The sequence below is a fragment of the Papaver somniferum genome, chromosome 11, assembly GCF_003573695.1.
Source record: "Papaver somniferum cultivar HN1 chromosome 11, ASM357369v1, whole genome shotgun sequence".
NCBI classification, from domain to species: domain Eukaryota; kingdom Viridiplantae; phylum Streptophyta; class Magnoliopsida; order Ranunculales; family Papaveraceae; genus Papaver; species Papaver somniferum.
In genome coordinates this window covers 39,844,596-39,871,403 of record NC_039368.1, presented here as the reverse complement: position 1 = coordinate 39,871,403, position 26,808 = coordinate 39,844,596, and the positions used below count along the sequence as shown (strand labels likewise).

The window sequence follows — 26,808 nt, the reverse complement described above, 5'->3', positions numbered from 1 at the left end:
ATGCACGTTTTAGGTTTGTGTAACCGTACCCAAACATGTACATCTAGTTGGTTCAACAGTAGTTAACCAAATGGTTAGCCATATGAGCACTTCCATATTAACCATATTCTTCTTTACCATAACTAGTTCAAATGACTCAAATGAACTAGTTAGAGAGTTGTTCAATTGTTTAGATCTTATAGAAGTATACAATACACGATCGAAGCAAAAACGAATTGATTCACTCGAATCGATTCATGAACTTTATAGCCACGGTTTGTAAACTTGCATTTCTTAGTTAATATAAGTATAAATTCACTAATAATCGTTTTTAGAAAATAACCAACCTAAGTACGCGGACTTAAGTACCCGGAATAAGTTTGTAAATAGTTTACAAACTCCAGCAGATTTTTTCGGGAAGAGAACCTCCGACAGTACGCGGACTGGGTTCGCGGACTCTGTTCCGATTTTCCTGAGCAGCAAAGTACGCATATTTTGGTTCAAGGAATAAGGACTTATACATGTATGAGTTACCTCACAATGCTTATATCCAACAATGGTTATATAATTTAAACTCTCATTTCAATCATTGAAACATTATTAGAGGACGTTATATAGTTGTTGTTCACAAACTATTTTTCGTCAAAGCCATTTTCAAGTAATTGAAACACAACATGACTTTTGTCACTAGGTAAAGATGAAATTGGCCAAAGCGAAAGCTTACCAACACATATTTCGAGAAATAAATAAGCGAGATAAACTCGGCTCGAAATAGCAAATGTGTATAATCAAAGTCTATATAGCGACTTTTGTCTCAAGATAGGAGATAAAGTAGATAGACTTTTGAGTGATAGATAAGTTCAAGTCTCCACATACCTTTTAGTCGATGAAGTTCCACCAGTTCCTTGAGTAGTTCTTCGTCTTGTATGATGATCGCCATGGAGTTCTTGAGCTCAACTACACTTTCTATCCTAGTCCGAGATTTAGCTATAGTAGACTAGAAATCAAGACTTATAGTTTTGATCACTAACATTGGAAAACATGCTTGAGATACCAACGCATGCGAGTTCGATCGAGCAGTGCTCTAACAATCTCCCCATTTGTCAATTTTAGTGACAAAACTATCAATACATTTGGAATAAAAAAATAAACTTTTGTAGCTCTTCTTCCATATGCCTAATCTTCAACATTACTCGAAATATTCATCACTTCCAAGTACTCCAATGATTCCAAAGGTTGTAAGTTTAGCATCATCGTTGTTGAAAATCCGTAGCTATAACAATGAGAAAACAAGAATTCTCAATCATTGTTATATAGTGTCGTAGTATTATTATACAGTATCAAAGTTCAATTGTATCACAACTTCGAAAACAATATTATGGGGATATGTATCACTCCCCCTTAGTCAATACTCCATCTCACATGGAAACCACTCCCTCTTACATAATGATCCGAAAACCATATGTATTTGTAGTGTGAACTACATATTAATTCTCCCCCTTTTTGTCAATAAAATTGGCAAAGGTACGAAAACGGGATCCTAATGAAAATTTCCATAGAGACATTTCATGACCAAAAGAAAGTAGATATCAACTTATTTAGATGCAATCATATATCCGAAGCTAAATGCTTTCATCAAGGAGTTTATAAAGATACAAGATAAGTCCTATAATATTCCACAGCCGCACTCCCCACAAAGATTTGGCAATTAAGTACAAGTTCAATTAAGAACTCTTCCCCATAGTATGTCATTCCCGAAAGAACAACAAGAGCGACCTTACATTCACGAGAAAAGAAGGATTTCTTTTGAATTTGAATCCAAAAATACTCAATTAGATTATCCACAAGAGAACCCATGATTAATCTAATCGGAATTGCTCGACATATGAGAACTTACGGAGCCTCAAAGTATATACATAAAATATGGATCAGGGAAGATCAATACTTCGGAATAAACAAGGATTCATTCTATTTTCCATCACTATTTGCACAATGACATACAATAGACATAATCCTCGTAAACAAAAGTTCATCCTATCTTCCATCAATATTTGCATAATGACATAATAGGCTTCAAACTTTTGTAATGTCAAAAGTTCATTCATTCTTTTATCAGTACATGCATATCGACATACGAAATACTTAACTTTTGACAAGGTATGGGACAATCATAGTTCACGGACGCAAACACACATATCCCCTAACAAATTGCAATATATAAAACCATAAAGATTAATACTGCAAAAATCATCTTCCAAACAATTGTTTAGAATTTAAACAAATAAACCTAAAAGCATGAAGATGAAAACGTTGGACATAGCTATGTGTAATCACAATAATGGCTATTCCAAACTCTAGTTATTCTTATAAACAAAACAAGAAAATAAAATTCTTAATAGAAGACTTACTAGTCGTTGTAGATCTTTCTCGGAGCATCTACCGAGAATTTCTTCTCATTATTGAAAAAATCCATTGATTATGGGATCGTTCAATTCCTCTAAGTCTTCAGAAATCTCTGTCAACTCATTAAGTTCTCTTTTTAGCTCACGCAAGGTGTTCTTTGTTAGAGACAACATTCATTCATAGTGAGTTATCTATTCTAAAGACGAAACAATTTGGGATTTTAAATTGTTTATTTTGTTGATGAAATCTTTCACCAAACCCCTGAAGTTATTATCAAGCTGATAAAAAGACAAGAGGCAATTATAATAAGAACCTTCTCCATTATTTGTAGCCTTCACTTTCTTCACCCTTGAAGAAAGGATTCCTTTACATAGATACATATTAACTACTTCGACTGCATCCCTGCTTGTGGTGCCTCTAGTTATAGGAGCCATGAAACGGTATCTTTTGGGGGGAAAGGAAGTCTACAAATGATTTATACAAGACTTATGATCGTCTAAACCCTAGAAGAATGTAGAACAAGTCTTTCGTGGTTTAATGATCCATTATCTATAACGTTAGGAGAATATTTTCTTAATAAAAATAAGAAAAAACGAATCACTACATCACTTGAGCCACATAGACGCAAACCTCATCTTCTCAAGTTAAAGATGAGAATGCAAACGTCACAGGTTTTAGATAGTGACGTCATGAGCCAAACACTCCCCGTTTTTACCACATATGGTTTACCAAGGATTGTTGTATAAACAGGTTTCCTACCTCTTCTGACTCTGGAAGCACTGGTTTTAGGAGAACCATGTTGATTATCTAGATTCATCTTTTGCATGTTCTTCTGCAGTTTGGAAATTCTTTTGTTGTTCTTTTTGAATCTCCAACACGTGCTTTGAACATGATTTGCATTTCCACAAAACAAACAAATCAAGGATTCTTTGTCTTGTTGAATTGCCTTATGTTTATCACAACCATCAATCTTCATTTTTCCATGATCAATAGAAACAAAGGGGTTGACTATGCCTGCAGTTTTTCCTTTAAACCATAAACCATTTGTGTTTACAAAGGATTTCTGATCAAATAGCATTGCTGAAATTTTGTCAGAACTTCCAGATAATCTTTGTAGATCATCCTTAAGAGTATATCTCTTTTTCCTTTAGAGCAATGGTTCTGATGAGTTTATCATTAAGACAGTCTATCTCAAGATTTTTCACCTGGATTGATGATTCTAGTTTCTTCAATGAAGCTTTTAATTGAAGATTTGCTTGAAGAACCTCTTTATTCAAGAATTAAAAGATCTCTGTGTCAGACTCAAAATCTGAATCAGAACTTGAGTACGTGGATGTTTCTGCTACAAGATATGGGGGTTCATTACATCCATCATACTTATTCAAGACGTTGCCACTTAGAGATTTTTCTTCTATTGAATCATCTGAAGCAAACACTGACAAAGGACGTTTAACACATCTATTGCATCTTTTTACAAACTCTTTGATCCTTTCTGTTATCAGTGGTTTATCGAAACAACCATCATTGGAACAACATTCATCAACCCAAGATAAGTTAGAGGCTTCACATGTGTTGGAAACAGCATTGAATGCAGACGTTCGAATAGAACTTTGATCAAGAATTTTTAGCTTTCGAATAAAGGGTATTTCTGGAAAGAGTATCAAGGTTATTTCCCTAGATGATGGCATGCTTCTTAGAATCGTATCTAGATGGCAACGATCTGAGAATTTTCATCACAAAATCCTTTTCAGGAATGGTCTTACATTTTTCATCACATTATCCTTTTCATATCTAGATGGCCTATCATCAAACACTCGCTACATGTTCCAACTCAATGAACAAACCAACAAATTTGTTGGTTTGGACATACATTTTTCATGTTTGTTGAGTCTATAGTGGGAGAAAAATAAACAAACTATCAAGTTTGTTCATTTCATAGGAACTGTTCTTAAGGAATGCATTCTTTGCATTCTTTGCATTCTTTTCATGAATTGATTTGAGTGAATCAAACCAATTTTGCTTCAATTGTGTTCTTGTATACTTTTATGAGAATAAAGAAATTGAACAACCTATAACTAGTTTCATTTGAGTCATTTGAAATAGTTGTGGTTAAGATGAATAAGGTTGATATGAGAGTTTTCATATAGCTAACCGCGGTTAACTACTTTTGAGCCAACCTAGTGTACATGTTTAGGTATGGTTACTCAAACCTAAATGAAGGTACATTTAATTTGTGTATAACAAGCTAAGTTTGATCTAACAGTTGAAAGATATTAGCTTGAGTCTAATCAGGTTTTCATCTGACGATGAATATTGAATGCTTTGTTACCAAGGTAAATTAGATTGCAAACCCTAATTTGAAAACTATATAAGGGAGAACTCTAGCAACTGGGAAACCTAATCCTAACACCTCCTGTGTGATACTAGTTGCGACTAGAATCTATTCTCCTTTAACCTTAGGTTTTTCACGAAACCTTGTAGGTTAACGACTTAAAGACTTCAATGGGATTGTGAATCCAGACCTAACTATTTTCTCTGTAGTTGCATGTTCTGATCTTATTTATACTATCGTGATTAAGTATAATCTTTGCTAAGATTTGCTTGATTTTTCTCCGATGGGTAAGATTAAAAGTAGTCACAAATATTTTCGTCTCATCGTTTGTGATTCCACAATATCTTGTTTCGCTTCCATATGATTAAGATTATTGTGAGGTGATTGATAATACTAGGTTGTTCTTCGGGAATATAAGTCTGGTTTATCAATTGGTTCCTGCGCACCTTGATATATCAAAAGACGGAACAAAACTCGTAGGTATTTTTGTGGGGGACAAATTTATCTATTCAAATAGACTTTTCAGTGTGAGACATAGTTTTTTATCAAGTCTTCGATTTTGGGTCGTAGCAACTCTTGGTTGTGGGTGAGATCAGCTAAGGGAATCAAGTGCGTAGAATCCTGCTGGGGTTCAGAAACGTAAGGAGCGCAACTGTACCTTGATCAGTGTGAGATTTATTAGGGATCAACTACATTCCAGTCTGAAGGTCATTGGTAGTAGGTTAATGTATGTAGTGGCTTAATACAGTATGGTATTCAAAGCTGGACTAGGTCCCATGGTTTTTCTGCATCTGTGGTTTTCCTCGTTAACAAAATTCTGGTGTCTCTGTTGTTTCTTTTTCGCATTATATTTTGTTATATAATAGAAATATCACAGGTTGCGCGTAAGTTTAATCAATTGTGAATCCAACCTTTGGTTGTTGATTATATTGATTGATACTTGAACATTGGTCTTTGGTACCATTCAAGTTGTTTCACATAATAATCAGGCTCGCAGATTTCTATCTGTTTGATTTGCTGATTACATTATTAAACAGAGATATAAACTCTTTGATATACTTTTCTCTAGATTGAGTCTAACTTTCTAGTTGATTCTCTTGAAAGTATATTGGAGTTTGTATATTCAGATTGCCGAACGAAATATTGGGTGTGGTTGTTGGACCCCTTCTTTTTCCAATTGATATCAGAGCGGGCAAACACATTTAAGATCTCTGATAAACGCATCCCCGGAAATAAAAGGTCTGTTTCTATGAAATTTATTAAAAAGAAAGATTTGTCAATATCGAATATAGACGAACCTAGTGTTCCAACAAAACAAACTTTCATTGAGAAGTGTTACCTGGTTTACATTACTGACTCTGAAGTTGAAAGGGAAGCATCCAAAGAGAGTGCAGTAATTCTAAAACTTGTAAGAATACAGGCTGATAATGTCAACCGGTTAACAAAGTCAATTCCCTTGTTGGTATGGTAAATGAGCGTGACTCTCTTCTAAATGTCCTTCGAGAGAAAAACGCCTCAGTATGTTCTTCACGAACTCTACTTGAGGAAAAAATCAAAGATGATGCTTTGGAAATTGAACTTCTTTTGAGTAAACTCTCTGTTCAAGAACGTTTCAAAGAGTCCACTATACCAATTGTTTCTGACTTAACTGTAAAAAATTTAGTTCCAGAAGCAAAATCGAAATCCCTTCCTGTTGAAAAGGATGTGCCTATGTCTTCCTCTAATCAAGGAATATCCACATCACATGGAAGGAATATATCTCCCAACGATTGTGTTAACATTGTTCTGTCTGATCACTCAGGTGATCAGAAAGTGTGTCTCTTTAGTGATTCAAAAGGACATGTTGAACAAAAGAGAAAATTGAGGTTGAATGGCAATTCTATTATTCGTCTTCAATACACCTTAGATTTAATTCTCAAAGGCGTAACTGACATTCGTATGTATAGACCAATTGGTTTTAGTACTCACCCTGTGTACCCTACCTGGAAAGTCAGTTCAATGTGTTCCTCAAATGTTCTCTCTAAACCAATTCGTTCAAGAAGAACTCATGGGCCTTCTTCAATCAAAAATGGAGATAATATTGTTCATGATGTGAAAAAGGTACCATAAGAAGGAAGAAAAAATGGAGAGATGGAAGACAACTAAAAATGATAATTTGAGGTTATAAAGAGATTATTAACAGGATGTCAATTCCCTCTAGTAAAAATTCTTCAGGTAAGAATACATATTATGTGCCGTATTTTAATGATAGTAACTTTTATGATAAATTTTCACATCATAACGGTTTTCCTCCAAAGATCAGGAGAAAGAGGTTTAACTGAAAACAACGTTCATTTTATGAGCTCAAGGCTCATATTTGTGCTAATTAATCACAAGGTTAAAATCTCACTCACAAAAATTCCTGGTTTAGTGAGATATAATCAGGTATACTTGATGGCTATGTGTTTTCTGATGCTCTATCTATTTTCTTATCGTTTTTAGCCGGACTATCATTCACAAACACGTTTGCATAAGTATTTGTATGTTTTTGACAAAACTTCTTGATTCTTCTTATTTTATTGTTTCAAAAAATGCCACTCGGTTGCTCTAAATTTTTCTCTGAAGAGAATGTAAAATTTATCGAGCTAAATTTGGTGAAGTTAGTCACGTAGCAAAACTTTTGTGTACAAACAGTTTTCCTGTATTTCGTTTTTTCGTTACTTGGGTATTTTCCGGCTTTGGGTCAAGTTTATGTTCATATGGGTACTCACGTTACTTGTCACATGCCAACTTTGGAAACCCTAAACTTTGTTTCCTTGAGAAACCATTTAAATACCAAAACTTTTTGCTTGAGTACACATACTCCAGGTTTTGTTGTTCTAGAATGGTTGCTCCTCCGTGTTCTTGGGATTTTCCGGAAGATTTTGTTGATAACTCTATTTACTTCGAGTTCGAAGTAAAGAAGAAAAGAACCATTGTTAAAGCTGAAAATCTTCATCTTGGTGCATCATGCTTTTATGCATATTCACATCAAGGTCTAGAAAATGCCGAGATGGTTTCTGTTGAAGTGGTTCATGGTTTTCTCAATGATCTCGGGAAAGCAAAACTGAAGCTTGGAAACTCTATGAAGGATCTTAATATGTTACGAACTGAGTTGAAATAGGTTAACTCCGACCTTGTTCTCATGAAATCACCTGTTAAGGATCTTCTCAAAGAGGATATCTTCTCAGAAGAAGCTGTCAATGCTTTCAGTCACAAGCTTGAAGGTCTTGAATCCCATGAAGTTTCCGAACACAGACTCTAATTTTTTTTAGTTATTTATTTTATTCTTGTCTAGGATACTTCTTATGAGAATTTATTCTTGTGTTTTTAAGAAAGGATAACTAGGTTTGGAATAGCCATTATTGTGAGTACACATAGCTATTGCCAACGTTTTCATCTTGCAATGTTTTTAGATTTATTTATTTAAATTCTAAGTTATTTGGAAGATGATTTTTGCAGTATTAATCTTTATGGTTTTGTATATTGCAAAATTGTTATGGTATATGTTGTTTACGTCTGCGAACCTTGACTGTCCCATATTTTCTCAAAAAGTTAACTCTATTACATGTCGGTATGAAAATATTGATAAAAGATAGAATGAAATTTTGACTAAAGAAGTTAAGCATGTTATGTTATTATGCAAATCTTGATGGAAGATAGTATGAACTTTTGTTTACAAAGATAATCTTTGATTATTCCGCAGTATTGGTCTTTCCCTGATCCACATCTTTGTGTATGTACTGTGCGGCTCCGTAAGTTCTCTTATGTTGAGCATGGCCAATTGAATTGATCATTTTCCTTGTGATTAATTCAATTGGGATTTTTAGATACAAATTCATGTTTCATGTGATTTCTTAATGTCCAAAGAAATCCTTCTTTTCTTGTAAAAGTAAGATCGCTCTTGTTGTTCTTTCGGGAATGACATTTTACGGGGGAGAATTCTTAATTGAACTTCTGCTTAATTTCCAAATCTTTGTGGGGAGTGCGGTTGTGGGATATTGTAGGAGTTTTATTGTATCTTTATAAACTCCTTGATATATGCTAAGTTTCGAGTATGTGAAATCATCGAAACAAGTTAATATGTTATTCTCTTTTGGTCATGAAGTATCTCTATGAAAATTTCATGAGGATCCCACTAGTTTTCATACCTTTTCCAATTTATATTAACAAAAAGGGGGAGATTTAATGTGTAGTTCACACTACAAATACATATGGTTTACAGATCATTATGTAAGGGGGAGTGGTTTTCATCGTGAGATGAAATATTGAAAATACTAGGTTGTTATTCGGGAATATAAGTCTGGTTTATCAATTGGTTCCTGCGCACCTTGATTTATCAAAAGACGGAACAAAACTCGTAGGTGTTTCTATGGGAGACAGATTTATCTATTCCAATAGTCTTTTCTGTGTGAGACAGATTTTTTATCAAGTCTTCGAATTTGGGTCGTAACAACTCTTGGTTGTGGGTGAGATCAACTAAGGTAATCAAGTGCGTAGAATCCTGCTGGGGTTCAGAGACGTAAGAAGCGCAACTGTACCTTGATCAGTGTGATATTGATTAGGGCTCAACTACATTCCATTCTGAAGTTCATTGGTAGTAGGCTAGTGTCAGTAGCGGCTTAATACAGTGTGGTGTTCAAAGATGGACTAGGTCCCGGGGTTTTTCTGTATTTGTGGTTTTCCTTGTTAACAAAATTCTGGTGTCTGTATTGTTTCTTTTCCGCATTATATTTTGTTATATAATAGAAATATCACAGGTTGTGCGTAAGTTCAATCAATTGTGAATCCAACCTTTGGTTGTTGATTATATTGATTGACACTTGAACATTGGTCTTTGGTACCATTCAAGTTGTTTCACATAATAATCAGGCTCGCGGATTTCTATCTATTTCATTTGCTGATTACATTGTGAAACAGAGATATAAACGGTTTGATATACTTTTCTCTAGATTGAGTCTAACTTTCTAGTTGATTCTCTTGAAAGTATATTGGAGTTTGTATATTCAGATTGTCGAACAAAATATTGGGTGTGGTTGTTAGACCCCCACTTTTTCCAATTGATATCATAGCGGGCAAACACATTTAAGACCTCATAAGTCTGTGTTTGTAGCGAACTGAATATTGACAGAAGTGTTATCTCTGATAAACGCATCTCCGGAAATAAAAGGTCTGTTTCCATGAAATTTATTAAAAATAAATATTTTTTCAATTTCGAATATAGACGAACCTAGTGTTCCAACAAAACAAACTTCCATTGACAAGTGTTACCCGGTTTACCTTACCGACGAGTCTGACTCTGAAGTTGAAAGGGAAGCAGCCAGAGAGAGTGCAGTAATTCTAAAACTTGTTAGAATCCAGGCTTATAATGTCAACCGGTTGATACACAAAGTCAATTGCCTTGTTGGTATGGTAAATGAGCGTGACTCTCTTCTAAATGTCCTTCGAGAGGAAAACGCCTCAGTCTGTTCTTCACGAACTCTACTTGAAGAAAAACTCAAAGAGGATGCTTTGGAAATTGAACTTCTCTTGAGTAAACTCTTTTTTCAAGAACGTTTCAAAGAGTCTACAATACCAATTGTTTCCGACTTAACTGTAAAAAATTTAGTTCCAGAAGTAAATCGAAATCCATTCCTGTTGAAAAGGATGTGCCTGTGTCTTCCTCTAATCAAGGAATATCCACATCACATGGAAGGAAGATATCTCCCAACGATGGTGTAAGACTGTTATGTCTAATCACTCAGGTGATTATAAAGTATGTCTATTTTGTGATTCAAAAGGATATATTGAACAAAAGAGAAAATCGAGGTTGAATGGCAACTCTATTGTTCGTATTCAACACACCATAGATTTAATTCTCAAAGGTGTAACTGACATTCGTATGTCTAGACCAATTGGTTTTAGTACTCACCTGTGTACCCTACCTGGAAAGTCAGTTCAATGTGTTCCTCAAATGTTCAAATACGAAACAGTCTCCCTAAACCAATTCGTTCAAGAAGAACTCATGGGTCTTCTTCAATCAAAAAGGGAGATAATGTTGTTCATTATGTGAAAAAGGTACCAGAAGAAGGAAGAAAAAATGGAGAGATGGAAGACAACCTAAAAAATTATAATTGAAGGTTATAAAGAGATTATTAAAAGGCTGTCAATTACCTCTAGTCAGAAGTGAAGATTCTCAGGCACAAACAAACTAGGTGCAATCAAAGTTCAACCACCGTTAGTCAATCAAATCAATCGAAAACACAAGATAAACTGCAATTATCTAGTTCCCACCAACGGTACTCGTAGAGCTTCTCAATCCTAAAGAAGAATTTGAACTGAGTGGCCGTAAGATATTTCGCCTAATCAGGTTACTCTCCTCTCCGAATAGGGGGGTACACCAGTAACTACACAACCGAGGAAGTTTGCTGTCACGAAGGATTAGTTTGATGGAAATGAAAACTTCGAGTATTTATAGACAAGGAAGTTTGGACACCAAGGAATTTCCAAAACCTAAAATATTCTCAAGATATGCAATATAATTCCAAATTCGGTTTCCATAATTCCTAGAAATGCTCTGTCCAAAATAATGACCGAAAATCTCTTTGGAAAATATCAACTAGTAAATGCACATTGCTAATTCTCATTTTCCTAAAATAAAATTAACAACCTTAAATAAAAGATTCTTAACTTATTTATATTTCGATCCTGGTATTTTCTTCCATTAGCTATTAAGGAATAACTTTGTAAGTCCTCTTTCATACTTACAGCCTTGAAACCGATTTTCCACACCTCCAAACAAGTTTAGAATTGGTTCATCTGACTTTCAAGAACTATGTGATTGATCAAGAACACTCAATCACAAATCATGGGTTTAACAGTTCTACCAAAGCAAGTTTCGGCTCTACCTCCATGTGAGTACTGTGCATAGTCACACTAGCTTTCCAAAATTCGGTTGACTAGGTACTAGGATTGGTTCCCCACATATATATGGTATCTAACTCATATGTGTTGCACATGTCCATAGGATCGGTTCCCCTTTTCCTAAAAACGTGTTGCACATGTCCATAGAATCGGTTCCCCTTTCTGCTACACCTCATACAAGGATCGATTCTCCTTTGTGATGTGTTGCACCCCTTACTAGGATCAGTTCCTCTTTACCCAGATTCGGTCATACACAAACACAAACTCGATCATACCATCTCAGGTGATTACTTAAGATCGGTTCACTAATAAAAGTCATACCAATACATAAGTCAGGCCTTTGTGAATATTTTTACCAAGAACACAAATAAGTCGTGAGCGGTTATACTAAATCACACATATTGGATGTTCACAAGATATGCAATGAATAACAATCCCAATAACGCCTGGCGATTTCTTTTTCGATTCATAAACAAGTTTATGAACTTACTTCCTTAAAACATATGTAAAAACATTGTTTCCTAGGATGAAATCCTCATCTCATACCCATACTGTTAGAGCATTGCCTGGTCGAACTCGCTTGTGTTGCTATCTCAAGCATGTTTGTCAATGTTAGTGATCAAAACTATAAGTCTTGATTTCTAGTTTACTATAGCTAAGTCTCGGACTAGGATATAAAGTGTAGTTGAGCTCAAGAACTTCATGGCGATTCATCATACAAGAAGAAGAACTACTCAAGGAATCGGTGGAATTTCTCGACAAAAAGGTATGTGAAGACTTGAACTTATCTGTCACTCAAAAGTCTATCTACTCTATTTCCTACTTCTTGAGACAAAAAGTCGTATGTTATATATAGACTTAGATTATACACATTTGGTATTTCGAGCCGAGTATACCTCGCCTATCTATATCTCGAAATATGCGTCGGTAAGCGTTTCGCTTCGACCATGTTTATATTTACCTAGTGACGAAAGTCATGATATGTTTCAATTAATCATGATCTCAAAATATGTGTTTGTTGCTCAAAAGATGATTAAAAGAGTGAAAAGTAATAACACAGACTGTTTGCAACAGTGTATTGGTGTTGCAGAACAGCTGTTACAATGGAACTGTTACAGAAAACTGTTGTAACTACTGTTGCTTTGTCGCTGATTTGAAGACTCTAGAATACGACTGCCCTGCACATCTTAATGTTCTTCAACTGTTAAACAACGACACTGTTCTGCGACTGTTTCCCGTGCGTCAATGTTCTTCGCGTTCTTCCTCTTCGGCAGCAGCAGCAGCAGCAGAAACAGAGTTTAGTAAAGCTCTGATTTCTTCTTCTCTGGCTCTCCTTAGGTCCCCAAACTCTCGACCCCTCTTCTATATGACCCAAGACATCTATTTATATCAAAAATACCGATTAAATCTCTCCCAAATCTTAAAAAATCTCTTTTCTTCTCTTCACGGCCAAGTTGCGGCAATTTCTTGTTTTAGAATTTCTACGCATTTCTGAGCTTTCCTTTTTTATTCTAAACTCTTCCTTAGATAGATACAAATCATTGGGAAAGTTTACAGCACTTTAATCTCTCTAAAATTCCCTAAAACAGGTCACACACGTGACTTTCCATATTTTCTGTTGTGAGAAAAATCCGTCGATTGAGCCAGTCTAATCGATTTAAGCACCCATATCAGATTCCTAGACCCATAAGGAGTCTATCCTATGAAAATCAGAGGTTTAATCGACCTCAAACTCCTCCATATCACGATTGCCAAAACTGTTCTTCACTGCACCTATTTTCCCGCCAAAACCTGGTTTTTGAAATGTTGAAGATGGTTGCCCCTTATCCAGGGTAGGGGTACGATTAGAAACTTCCTGAAAATGGGATGCCCCTTAGTAATTAGGTTACCCCTTATCCAAAGTGAGAGTCCGAAAAGCAAATGTCCTCCCGGTGCTTTCCGACAACTTTTCGAGCCAATTTTTTCCAAAAATGTTTATTGGCCAAAAATACCTATAAATAAATAAAACACCATAATAAGTACAAAAATGAGCCCTAACAATATATAGAACCGAGACAAATCGGACACAAAAATGTGTCTACCAAATACCCCCAAACCTATTATTTGCTAGTCCTCGAGCAAAAATAAAATAGAAATAAAATCCTAACTCACTGTCGCAGGCATCGTCGATTGCATTTAGCGTATGCAATAAGCCTATAAACCCCTGTGTCCCTAGTGGAGGAGTGTTGTCTCCGGAGGGCTTACCATAGGTATACCCACAAAACCTTTATACTCCAGACCCTAGCTATTTACACAGAACCTTGGAAGGCACTAAAGAATCTCATTGGTTGGCATACTTATTGACCACAGGAGGAAGTACCCTGATGCGAAATTCCAATTGTTGTACACGAGTTTGCACTCAAGCATACTAAAATTCATATGAAGTGACAGAGCTCTACTCAGATAGTTGCACTATGGACATCAATATCCTGAGTCAAAATTAATCACATGGATAGATCAAGAAGATGGATATAGAAAAACATAGATGGTTTTGATGTTTACTAGGTGAACGGTGTTTCTCATATCTGTCTGAAGGCCTCCGCCAAAAACAGTACGGACCACAAAAGGACCGGTCCACCGAGAGCGCAACTTCCCGGGGAATAAATCCAAACGAGTGTTATACAGAAGAACTGTTTGACCTGGAGAAAATGGCTTTCGTAATATATTCCTATCATGCACAAGTTTCATTTTGTTCTTATACTCCTTAGCACTATCGTATGCATCTCTACGAATCTCGTCCAACTCATTGAGCTGGAGCTTTCTTTGAGATCCTGCCTTGTCAAGTGAAAAGTTTAAGTTCTTAATAGCCCAATAGGCTTGATGCTCTAACTCAACAGGCAGGTGACATGCCTTGCCAAACACTAAACGATGAGGTGACATTCCAATGGGTGTCTTAAACGCAGTACGGTAAGCCCATAAGGCATCAGTAAGCCTCGACGACCAGTCTTTCCTATTTGGATTAACTGTTTTCTCTATAATACGTTTAATTTCCCTATTGGAAACCTCTACCTGACCACTAGTCTCAGGGTGATATGGGGTTGCTACTTTATGGGTAATACCATATTGTTTCATCAAAAGAGCAAACAGTCTATTAAAAAAGTGTGAACCTCCATCATTAATTATAGCTCGCGGCATACCAAAACGTGTAAGTATATTCTCTTTCAAAAACTGAACTACGACCCTGTGGTCATTCGTTTTACACGGAACCGCCTCAACCCACTTAGACACATAGTCTACAACGACAAGTATGTAAAGATAACCAAACGAAATAGGAAATGGACCCATAAAATCAATGCCCCACACATCAAATACCTCAATCACTAAAATAGGGTTCAAAGGCATCATATTTCTACTGAAAATGGTTCCTAACTTCTGGCAACGCTCACAAGAAACACAATGACTATGGGAATCTTTAAACAACGAAGGCCAGTAAAATCCACACTGCAAAATCTTAGCAGCAGTCTTCTTAGCACTAAAATGACCCCCACATGCATGTTCATGACAAAAGGAGATAATACTAGACTGGTCACTCTCAGATACACATCTCCTAATAATCTGGTCCGGACAATACTTAAACAGATAAGGATCGTCCCAAAAAAAATGCTTAACCTCGGCTAAAAACTTAGAACGATCTTGTTTACCCCAATGTTGAGGGGTTCGACCAGTAACAAGATAATTCACTATATTTGCATACCAAGGTGATTGGGAAACAGAGAACAATTGTTCATCAGGAAAGCTATCCCCTATAGGAAGGGAATCACTAGGGGAACTAACAACTAGCCTAGACAAGTGGTCTGCTACTACATTTTCTGCACCCTTTTTGTCTCTCATGTCTGGGGGAAATTCCTGTAACAATAGGATTCATCTAATCAATATAGGTTTGGTATCCTTCTTAGATAAAAGGTATTTCAAAGCAACATGATCTGTATAGATTATGATCTTAGAACCTAATAGGTGGGACCTAAACTTATCCAAGGCAAACACGATGGTTAAAAGTTCCTTCTCGGTAGTTGTGTAGTTCATTTGGGCATCATTCAGAGTTTTTCTAGCATAATAAATCACATGAAGTAATTTGTTTTCACGTTGTCCTAAAGCGACGCCTATAGCATAATCTGAAGAATCACACATAATCTCAAAGGGTAGGTTCCAGTTAGGTGCCTGGACTATCGGGGCATTAGTGAGTAAAGTTTTAAGCTTCTCAAAAGCCTCTAAACAAGCATCATCAAAGACAAACTTAACATCTTTTGCAAGCAAATTGCAAAGAGGTCTAGAAATCAAGCTAAAATCCTTAATGAATCGATAGTAAAAACCTGAATGCCCTAGGAATGACCTAATATCTTTTACGGTTTTTGGGACCTGTAAAGTCTTAATAAGGTCAACTTTGGCTTTTTCTACCTCTATATCCTTTGAAGAGACGGTGTTCCCTAACACAATTCCTGATTTAACCATGAAATGGCATTTTTCCCAATTAAGCACTAAATTTTTTTCCTTACACCTAGTCAACACTAATGTCAAATGATGCAAGCACTCATCGAAAGATGAACCAAACACTGAAAAATCATCCATAAAGACCTCTAAGAACCGTTCTACCATATCAGAAAATATGCTCATCATACAATGCTGAAATGTTGCAGGGGCATTACATAGCCCGAAATGCATGCGTCTATACGCAAAGGTACCAAAGGGACAGGTAAAAGTGGTTTTCTCTTGGTCTTCTGGGGAAATAACGATCTGATTATAACCGGAGTAGCCATCTAAGAAGCAATAGTGACTATGTCCAGCTAATCGCTCTAGCATTTGGTCGATAAAAGGAAGGGGAAAGTGATCCTTCCTTGTGACCTTGTTCAATTTCCTATAGTCAATACACACACGCCATCCCGTGGTCACTCGGGTTGGGATTAATTCATTATTATCATTATGGACTACAGTGATACCTGATTTCTTGGGGACAACCTGAACAGGGCTGACCCACTTACTGTCTGAAATTGGGTAAATAATACCCGCATCTAACAACTTAAGCACCTCTTTTCGAACTACCTCTTTCATGTTAGGGTCCAGTCGACATTGCATCTCCCTAGAAGGTTTGGAGTCTTCCTCTAAATGAATATGATGCATACACACAGTAGGACTTATACCCTTAATGTCTGCTATAGTCCACCCTAAAGCTTCCTTATTGTCTTGAAGTACATTTACTAGCCTACTTTCCTGATCACCATCCAAATTGGAAGCTACAATCACAGGTAAAGTCTCAGATGGGCCTAAAAACACATATTTTAGAGTATCGGGTAGTGGTTTAAGGTTCAACTTTGGGGGCTCTTCTAAAGAAGGAATTAGGGTATTCTCGGAAACTGGTAACGGTTCAAACCTAGCTTTCCATATATCAGTGTCTAACACAGAGGTAGAATCTCATAGAGCATTCACCTGTTCAATAGGGCTATCGTCGTCAAAATCTAAACCAAAATGGGATAGACAACTTTCTAATGGGTCTTCAGACAAGATGTTTGGTAATGACTCCTGAACTAAGGCTTCTATCATGTTCACCTCCTCAACACATGTGTCATCTAGCTCATGAGGTTGCTTACTGACATTAAAAATGTTCATCTCCATAGTCATATTACCAAAAGATAAACTCATCACACCATTTCGACAGTTAATGATCGCATTAGACGTAGCTAAAAATGGGGGACCTAAAATCACAGGTATCTGGTTCTCTGGGTCAGGGACATGTTGGGTATCTAGGACCACGAAATCCACTGGATAAATAAACTTGTCGACCGCAATAAGAACATCCTCGATAACACCTCGAGGGATTTTAACAAACCTATCAGCTAACTGCAGTGTCATCTGAGTAGGTTTCATTTCACCAAGTCCTAGCTGTAAGTATACATGGAATGGAAGTAAGTTCACATTGGCTCCTAAGTCAAGTAAAGCTTTTTCTACCCGGAAGTTACCTATTGTGCAAGCAATGGTAGGAGAACCTGGGTCTTTGTACTTTGGAGTTGTGGTGTTCTGAATGATTGAGCTGCATAGGATTATTGCGCCAAAAGGAGATGCCATGGCAAAGTGTTCCTTTAAGATACCGTAGAATACGCTTCATAGCCAGAAAGTGAGATTGAGTTGTTCGATGCATAAACTGACTGACCTGGTTAACTGCACAAGTGATGTCAGGGCGTGTCATATTGAGATATTGTAAGCCGCCAACCAGACTGCGATATAGTGTTATGTTAGGAAACAAATCAGCATCATTGGAGGAGAGTTTGGAGCGAGGCGAAACAGGAGTAGAAACTGGTTTCGAATCAGTAAGATCAATTCTTTTTAAAAGATCCAATGTATATCTGTTTCGAGTGAGAACCAAACCGTTCTTTGTGCGTGTAGCTTCCAAACCAAGAAAATAGTGCAAGTGTCATAAATCTGTCATGGAGAATTCTTTTTGAAGCGCAGGTAAAAGATTTTGAAGACCAACAGTATCACTTTCAGTGATAATTATATCATCAACATACAGCAATAAGATGAGAATGCCAGCACTTGAACGCTTAATAAACATCGAATGATCAGAGTGTGATGATTTGAACCCAATATTCAAGAATAAGTCCATTTGCATATCAAACTACAGCCTTGATTTTTACTTGTTATTGAATGATTTTTACTTGATTTGATGATTTCAGTATTCAACTGAAAGTGATGATGACCCCACAAAATGGACGAGAATGATACTCTCATTTTGTTGAACAAAACAGTTTGGAGATGCTTTACGCGCCTTTTTGGATCTGATGAGAGACGATAGGGTAAGGCCCTATAACTTAACCTTGATAAAAGTTGTATATGCTTGTGCGGAGATAGGAACTCTTAGGAGTGGAGTTCAGGTCCGTGGAGTTGCTTTGAAATCGGGACTTGAAACTCAGTTGCAAGTTAGAAATGAAATTCTGAATATGTATTGTAAATGTGGAGATATTGGAAGTGGTGAAGCTTATTTCCAGAGTATGATGATGATCAAATTTCGAGACAGGGCTGTGTCTAGTTACGAGTATATGATTAGGGGTTATGGTCTCCATTTCTATAATCGAAAAGCCTTAAGTCTGTTCAATGAGATGAAGAGCAAAGGAATACGTCCTAACTCATACGTTTTCAGCCATTCTGTTTTCATGCATGGACCCTGAGTTGGTGGATACAGCTTGTGAATTATATAACTCCATGATTTATGATTACGGTATTACACCTCTAGAGGGTCATAAAATCACCATGGAAACCCTTCTAGGACGCACTGGTCGCCTTAGTGAAGCAATTTCCCTCATAGGCAACAGTGGCACACGAAACATGTGGAATGCCATACTAGCTCAATGTGGGAAACCATGACAATTTATGTCTTGGTTTGGTAGCTTTTGAAGAGCTGAAGAAGATGAATGCTTTATCTGGGGGAGCAGTGATACAGATGAGGAAGTTGTTTCTTCGTGATGGCAGATATCAAGATGCCTTTGATCTTGACCGCAAGTACGGCAAACTCTGCAAGCAATTTGCAGGATGGAGTATGATTGACATTGATGATGACAAGCTCCCGATGGGTGAGATTATTGAGATTGAGTGGGGCTTTATGATTGGTTCTGATTAGTTTTGTATCAGTGTCACGAGGCATTTTGCAGTATTAGTACTTTGTATCAGTGTTACGTAACATTTTGCGGTATTAATTACTTTCAGTGTTAGGAAACATTTTGCAGTATAGGGGTGTCCCCTGTCTAGATAACGCTACAAAGCAATTTCACGTTTATTGTTTTCTGGCAAAGACATTATAAGTGCCTTTCATCCATTTTATATAAGCTTGTCACTGGTTTGCATATTCAATTATCAAATATATAGTTAGCATGTATATATAGCATTTACTTGATTTAGGCTTATTGTCCATGAAGACCCCTCTTTTAACCTTAAGTTGTAGCGTCGCAGATTTTAGACGCAATCTCATCTCTCTTTATCTGTATTGAAGGTTATAGATTTAAGGCTATGACCACTCATTGTGAAAGCAAGGAAAAGAGTACATGAGATACCCGGGGTCCCGGACTTTTAAACCTGTTTGGAATAGTCACTTGGTCGAACCTCTTGTATGGCGATCGCAGAACACATAGCTTCCAAGTACATTTGAGAGCCTGAACTCATGGTTGTTGTTTTTCTAATGTATATGGGTTTCTCTTCAGCATCTGTAAGCTGAGCTAGTTTACTCTTTCGTTCTATGTTAACTACTGAAATATTGAGCTTCCATGTAGAAGCAGTTATGGGTTGCATAGCATGTGTTCTACTACTACTTATTTTTAATTAATTGGCTTCCCGTGCCAAACGCTAAGATAGATGCTGACCACAACAAAATTTTATAACAGACGGACACTATTCAAAGTCTTCTGTTTATCGAAAATCACATTCCGACTCCTGAAGCTCTATAGCAGTTACCTCTTTTAGATACTCTTAAACCTAGACGGCATGGAGATCGAATACATTAGATTCGCCCTTCGAATAACATAGCATTGCACCTCCGTAATGCTTTAGCATTCTGAATTTCTCGCGTGGACTGACCAACACTACGCCTCTGGAATAGAGATAATAATTAAATGATATTTTACGGTGCCAGGAATATGAAGATTCCATGTATAGTGTGGGCAGATTTTAAATTTTTGTTTTACCTGGAATTTTGCTTCGTCTGTGGCAAGGGCTTGACCGGCTCGTAGTCTCTGCAAGGCGTGATTAGAAGGTTATGTGAATTCCTTTTTTTGATCAACATGGACATAAGAAATTTAACAAAACACATAAAAGTTTGTTTCCACACTTGCACTTAATGTTGAATCTTCATGAAACGGATTCATCGTCTGACTCTAGATAAAATTTCACTCACCACTGCTCTATGCAAGAATTGCCCATCCTTGGTAAACAGCAAAAAAGATAGTTCGGAGAGTCATTCAGGAACCAGAGAAGAAATTTTTCAACAAAGACTGCCATGAAATTTGACAGTTTACAAAGAGGCAGTCATTACTATAATGATTGAGACACAGTAAAAAGTGTTAAAAGGTTAGTGGTATATTTCTCCTCCCAACAATCTAAACCTCACAATCTAAACCTCATATTAGGGGAATGGTGAACCCACCCGAACCTGAATGCGGATCTCGATATGGATGTGAGGCTTAGATTGTAAGGAGGTGGAGAATAGGGAGCCAAATAGCATTTCCGATCCGGAACACTGTCCAACAACCACGATGGAACTAATTAACACAACGAAGAATCTTCTAAAACTCTACTTTAAACTATAGAAGGAAGAAAAGTGGAATTCACGGGAACTGGGAACACCATTGCAATGCCTAGTTCCTCAGCATTCACTTTGCAAGTCGTTCCTTGTCCTCCCTAATTGCCCATCACAAGAAGCTTGTCATTGGAACTTGTTCAAGCTGTAACATTGGTTTTGACGAATTGGGAGTCCGATGAGTGAGAACAGTGTTAACTAGTCTTCAAGTTGTTTGTGTATGATTTATATGAGACTGATCAATCCTAATTTACAGCTTCCTCAGCAACGTTCTGAATTTATGACCCCAAAATAATAATCAATTCTCTAGTCAATAAAACTACAATGGAATTACTGTACAACATGAACACTTTCATATACATATATAATATGATGATGAATATGGCTCTTTACAAGGGACCTTTTTCATATGTATAGATATTTAACACTTATATATAGCTAACACTATTATATAGAAGAGGACGAAGTCGAAGAATGAGAAGCAGCCAGAAGAGCAGCTCCAATGCCAGATCCATCTTCAGAGACCCTCAAAATAACATGTTGGGCAACTTCTTCTCCTAAAATCTCTGTCATGGCTTCGTTCAAATGTTCTCTGAACATAGTATAACTTAAATATAAACCTCCTTCAATTGCCACTACTGTTCGTCTCATTTTGGTAGACGATGATTCAACTCCACTCTTCATTCTTCCACTTGATATTCCTCCACTACCATCCCTTCCAATCTTCTTCAAGATTCCTACTATACCGGCAGCTGCTAATCGTGCTGCTCTGCGTGTCACTACATCACATACTCTCACAACAACCCTTCTGACCTTCAAAGGGACATCAGAGATCTACAACAACAACAAAACATCCGATAATTGCTTTTGAAAAAGAAAGTCAGTAGAAAAAACACCAAGTGGTGAAATATATTTGTACCTGTAGTGTGTCATTAAGGAGTCTGGCCACTTCTCTTAAGTCCGGAGAATCATCCTCATGCATAGCGGCCATCAATGGAGTCCTGAATCATATGACAACAATGTAATTATAGTTACAAGAATCACTACACAAATGTATACTATTATTTTGCCTTAGCTTTATTTTAGTTTCATGTTCAAAGGAAAAACTAAAATTAAAATTTTCTATTGCACATGACACATACAGGTCGTGAACTGAAATACTAATCTTATTTATGAATATGCTTATCATAGTATATTCCATAGAAATAGAAGATTCCTGATTGAAATGCAGAGTTGATTAGCAAGATTTTAGAAACTGTGATAGTAGCTGAAAATAATTAAGCTACAATCATGCAAACTTGGTCCTTGTTCCACATGTCAATGACCAGAAGTAGCAAAATGAATATCTTTCATAGATATTAATAGTCCATTCGAGAAAATCTAAGAGATTGTTCATCTAAGACATTAAATAGACTGGAAGAATGGAAGACCCGTAAGAATGAGACCACGTACTAGAATTTGAATCGAACATGAACAACAGGTAAAGTTTGGAATACCAAAGTGTCAACTAGTTCTTCTTAGACCACAACACTGACACCTCAAAGAAGGTAGTTCTCTAAAATTACAGGAAACAAAAGGAAATAAGGGATCCTAAACTAATAGCATCACAAAGATAAAACTAATAGGGAAACATTTAGGCAAGACTGGTTAAAAATGGCTGCTCCTTATTTGATAAGCATCAGAACAAGCAGTATACAACATAAGGAGCGGTATCAAAAAGGTGAAAATTAATAAGATGATGAGTTAAACACAAGCAGACATGTGGTTTTATCTTCATCAATGGGGACAAAAGACGCGGTCAAAAGTAAAGAAAAGTGATAATTTCTGCCTAATCATACATGATACAGTGTATATGCAGAATGAACCCTCATAGGTTTGTAGACCTATGATAAATAGCTAAATGTTTTCCTAACAATGCATATTGCATGGATGGATGTCTTTTAAAATAAGTTATGACTCAAACAAACAATCTCAAGTTTTCAACATTAAGGTATGTGATATTCATTAGGATTATCACACATGAAAAGTGTAAAGATAGGATATGCACTGTACAAGAAACACACCTCAGTATAAAGGGTACCGACAGGCTAGAAGGAAGCTCTCCAAATATATCCGACTCCTGTGCTATTCTAAGAAGTACCCTCCTTACAATGTCACCCAGATACATTCCTGAAATCATCTTTTCGAAACCCTGATGCAGGAAATCAAGTTCCAATAATTATCAATCAACCAACGAAAAACTGTGCATAAGCAACCAATAATCTATTGGGGACAGCTTCTTGCCTGATCATACGGGTTAGGACTCTCTGCATCTACATCATTATCGTATGAAGTTTTTGGCAGATGAGACGACCAGAAATTACCCCACTCCATGTTCACTACCTAAAGAACCAAAGCGCAACATATAAACTATGCAAACTATAACATATTCTCTAAGAAAGTAGGCAGTGAGTTATATCCCAGAGATCACAAAAAAAGATACCATGCCTCCTGAATTTGTAAGAAGGCCTTGAGACTTGATTATTGCATCTGTTCGCTCCACATAGCAAGCATTCGTTCCGGTTCCAATTATCACTGCTGCTACAGTGTCTTCGTCGTGAAAATGTCCAAGAGCTAATGTTCCTACAGTATCATTCACCTGCTTAGAGAGAGAAACATATTTTGCTCTAATAAGTATAACAGTAGCATCGATTCAAAATATAAATAGATGAACATGTGCAGGCCTCATTAAAAAGCTATAAAAGGAGACGGTAAGTACACACTTGAGTACTTAACCATGAAAAGAAGCATCAGAAATAACATCCTAAGCACTACCACAGGACCAACTAAAGAACTCCAAGTTACTGGCCTATTTCAGTGGAGCTGTAGTATAAATATCCAGCCATGATAGCCTATGAGAGCTAATATTGATCATGATGACCAATTTTAAATTGCCTAAAAGTTTTTGCATAGGAGTTTCAAACAACTTTAGTCAGAGATGTATTGTCCAAGAGTCATTCTCTCAAGCATAGAGGAAAGGCGACGCCAATATAAACCAACTCTTGCTGCGACGAAGCCAGTGTAATGTGACTATTTGGCGGAGTAAGTTCAAGCCTTATCAAGAGGTTAATCCTCTTTACAAGCTCGTAGAAGTAGATCTTTCATGAGCTTGACATATGTGCATAATTGATGCCCATACAGAAAAGTGCAGCAACAAAGACGTAAATGATCAATAAGCATTTTTATAAAGCAGAAGCACTTCAATCATTTGAAGGAAAGGCTCACCAATGTTGCTACTCTAATATCCAATCCTATTTTGACCAGAGACTCTTCTAAACATGCGGTCACATCTTTTCCGACCTGAAAATAAAAATAGAAAACATGCACATGATAAATGATAAATCAAGTGTATCCAGTGATTTAAAGGAACATTTAATGAGTATCTAAAGGAAGAACATCATCCCACTTACGAGGTCTTTAATGGAAAATCCTTTAGTCCACTTCACAAGGTAACCTGAATTAGCAGATGTCTGTCTCACTGGGAAAGAGAACGTAAATCCAAGCTGCCTCCTTTCATTAGGTGGGAGATCAAAACCATTGCCTTCTTTTTCAATAAACTGATTTAATGTATCAGCAATGAAATCAAAGAGATCCTGCATTCAACAAACGTGTCAACAACATTACCGCCACATCTAAGGACAGCAGATACATTTGTACGAAGCAAATTCCGATTAGAGGCATACAAGATACCTCACTTGTACTGGTCATCAAAGACGGGGGAATGGGTTGCCTTTCAACTTCATGTCCCAAGATCCCAAAACCTTCCCCCCCAAGCTGCACCCGCAATACTCTAAAATTAGTACCCCCGAGATGAAGGGCATAATAAGTTCCTTTCTCGTTCCTGAACAGAAAATTTTCAGAAATTCAGCAATGTTGCATTAGCAAAAAGCTAAAATATAGTATCAGTTAAACTTTAATAGATGAAACAGTTTATTTACATCCTAGAACCACAATAGCTAAAGAGAAACACTGAAACAGCACAGTGTGGAAGAAAACTAAAGAACGGATATCATGTCAACTCAATATATAAATAGAAAAACCGAAACAAGAAGCAGCATCCAGTACAAAAAGAAAATTAAAAAGGAAATTGTCAACAGAAAATGTCAAGATATTAAAGAAAGAAAGTAAATATTTGAAAAGTAAACTAATTATCTAATAAATATCCATTGTGATTAAGCAAGCTGAAAAACAAAGCAGCACCAATATGATCCAGAAAAAATGTAACATTGCAAGACATTATCAACCAAAGGATAAAAGATGATGAGACAGGTTAATCAAATCAACCAATAATGTCACAACACCTTAATTCCCAACTCAATTAAGAAAACAAGTCATGAAATTTCTGGCATTGAGTCAGTCATAGTCGAAAAGCTCTTGATTTTACACAAAAAACTGAATCAATGACCCAATAGCTTAAACAAACTGCTAAAATTAGTTCCATTTTCACACATCAGATGAAAAAACATTCAGATATCCAACAAAATCTGAGTCTTAAACTAAAAAATCAGTTTCTCCATGTGAAAATGCCCTCCCCGAATCAAAAGAAACTTACACATTAAACAAATTCCAACACTCATTATCTGTTCAGAACTTAAAATCCAACAGAAAAAAAAACACAATTTTTCCATAGAAGTTGAAAAATTTAGAGTTAAAAATGTTACCCATGAGGAAGATTATCAATGAAAGTGAGGAGCATTTTCAATTTGCTGCCACCTTCAGATGCTAAACCTGCGTGCATCTCCACAGCCATAGCATCAACAACTTGTCTTAATCTCGATATAGAAGTTGAACATCCATCTTCAAATTCTTTCAGTACACCCACCATTCGATTCCACTTTCTTCTACTTTTCACTCTTTTACTTACAATTATCGCTGCGATCGCACAAGTAGCTACAGCACAACTCACTGCTAAACCAAACCCTAGTTTCCCCATCCAAAACCCACTTTTCCTTTCTGCTTCTTTCACCACTCAACCCATCAAAATCCCACAAAAAAGAGAAAATTTCTTCAGTATTCCTAAGTATATACTCTTCTTTCCTTCTATACACTGAACAGTTTCTCTTCAATAGCAAATCAAAGGGTTTCTTTTTACAGCAATAATCCTCCGTTTTTTGAATAAAGACAAAGTGTTCGATGAAACACCAAAAAGAATTGTAATACAGAGAGAGAAGGAAGAGGGAAGAAGAAGAAAGGAAGTTCCCTTGCTTATTAGTCTCTTTAAATTAAGAGTGTCTGTCGAAAAGCAAACTGATGATGTTTACGTAATTTTTTTTAGTGAATGACTGATTTGCCTTTACTTAAATTCGGTATTTCCAGATTTGTTTCTTTCTTTTTCTTCAAAATTTCTTTCAATTCTCATTCCCTTAAAAGTTGGAAAAATTAATTTATGAAACAAAAGAAAATAAATTGACTTGTGTTTTCTTTCTTGGTTCTTGAATATTGACATTCAAATTCAAAGATATTTACACAATTCAACCCACTAGTTGAATGTAGTCAACTTATTTCTTGACAAATCTACTGTTTTGATTATGACATTCCGTCTGCTTGTGATGAAACTCAGCTCCCTGATTTACAAGATTAAGAATGAGATTAAGAAACAATTACTGATCAAAACCGTTCCACGAGTTTACTCTGTAGTCCTTTTTTCAGTTTTATACAAAATACAAATAGGCAGTAAAAAAATTAACACGGGTTAGTCCTCGAGTGATTTCGGGGGAGTTGAGTGTATTTTAAATCTCAGGGATTTTGAGAGAGTTTGAGAGAGTGTAGGGAGTTTGAGAGAGTTTTGTGTTTTTGAGTTCAAGGAGTTTGGGGGAGTGTA

General features: G+C 36.5%; 2 protein-coding genes across 2 annotated transcripts; one reads left to right on the top strand and one right to left on the bottom strand.

Moving 5' to 3' along the window:
• Positions 1 to 18,444: 18,444 nt before the first annotated feature.
• Positions 18,445 to 19,280, top strand: LOC113324330 (putative pentatricopeptide repeat-containing protein At5g13230, mitochondrial). Its single transcript, XM_026572646.1, has 3 exons — positions 18,445 to 18,748; positions 18,846 to 18,968; positions 19,051 to 19,280. The coding sequence occupies exons 1-3, from the start codon at positions 18,445 to 18,447 to the stop codon at positions 19,278 to 19,280; spliced, it is 657 nt and encodes a 218-aa protein (XP_026428431.1).
• Positions 19,281 to 21,255: 1,975 nt separating this feature from the next.
• LOC113323508 (hexokinase-3-like) lies at positions 21,256 to 26,309 on the bottom strand. The gene is made up of 9 exons (XM_026571823.1): positions 25,649 to 26,309; positions 24,678 to 24,828; positions 24,398 to 24,580; positions 24,213 to 24,287; positions 23,431 to 23,586; positions 23,232 to 23,330; positions 23,012 to 23,139; positions 21,868 to 21,949; positions 21,256 to 21,782 (listed from the first exon to the last, which is right to left on the bottom strand). The coding sequence occupies exons 1-9, from the start codon at positions 25,918 to 25,920 to the stop codon at positions 21,396 to 21,398; spliced, it is 1,533 nt and encodes a 510-aa protein (XP_026427608.1). The 5' UTR covers positions 25,921 to 26,309; the 3' UTR covers positions 21,256 to 21,395.
• Between the last annotated feature and the right edge of the window lie 499 nt (positions 26,310 to 26,808).

Bases quoted from the DNA above. Each gene is read 5' to 3' on its own strand.
- LOC113323508 (XM_026571823.1), bottom strand. From the start codon at position 25,920: ATGGGGAAACTAGGGTTTGGTTTAGCAGTGAGTTGTGCTGTAGCTACT. The intron at 24,829-25,648 runs GTAACATTTTTA...TTTTCTGTTCAG, and splicing joins ATTGATAATCTTCCTCATGG to GAACGAGAAAGGAACTTATT. The intron at 23,331-23,430 runs GTATCTTTTTTT...TTGGTTCTTTAG, and splicing joins TTACAAATTCAGGAGGCATG to GTAGTGAACATGGAGTGGGG.
- LOC113324330 (XM_026572646.1), top strand. From the start codon at position 18,445: ATGAGAGACGATAGGGTAAGGCCCTATAACTTAACCTTGATAAAAGTT. The intron at 18,749-18,845 runs GTCTGTTCAATG...TGGTGGATACAG, and splicing joins CTATAATCGAAAAGCCTTAA to CTTGTGAATTATATAACTCC. The intron at 18,969-19,050 runs GCAACAGTGGCA...TTGGTTTGGTAG, and splicing joins TGAAGCAATTTCCCTCATAG to CTTTTGAAGAGCTGAAGAAG.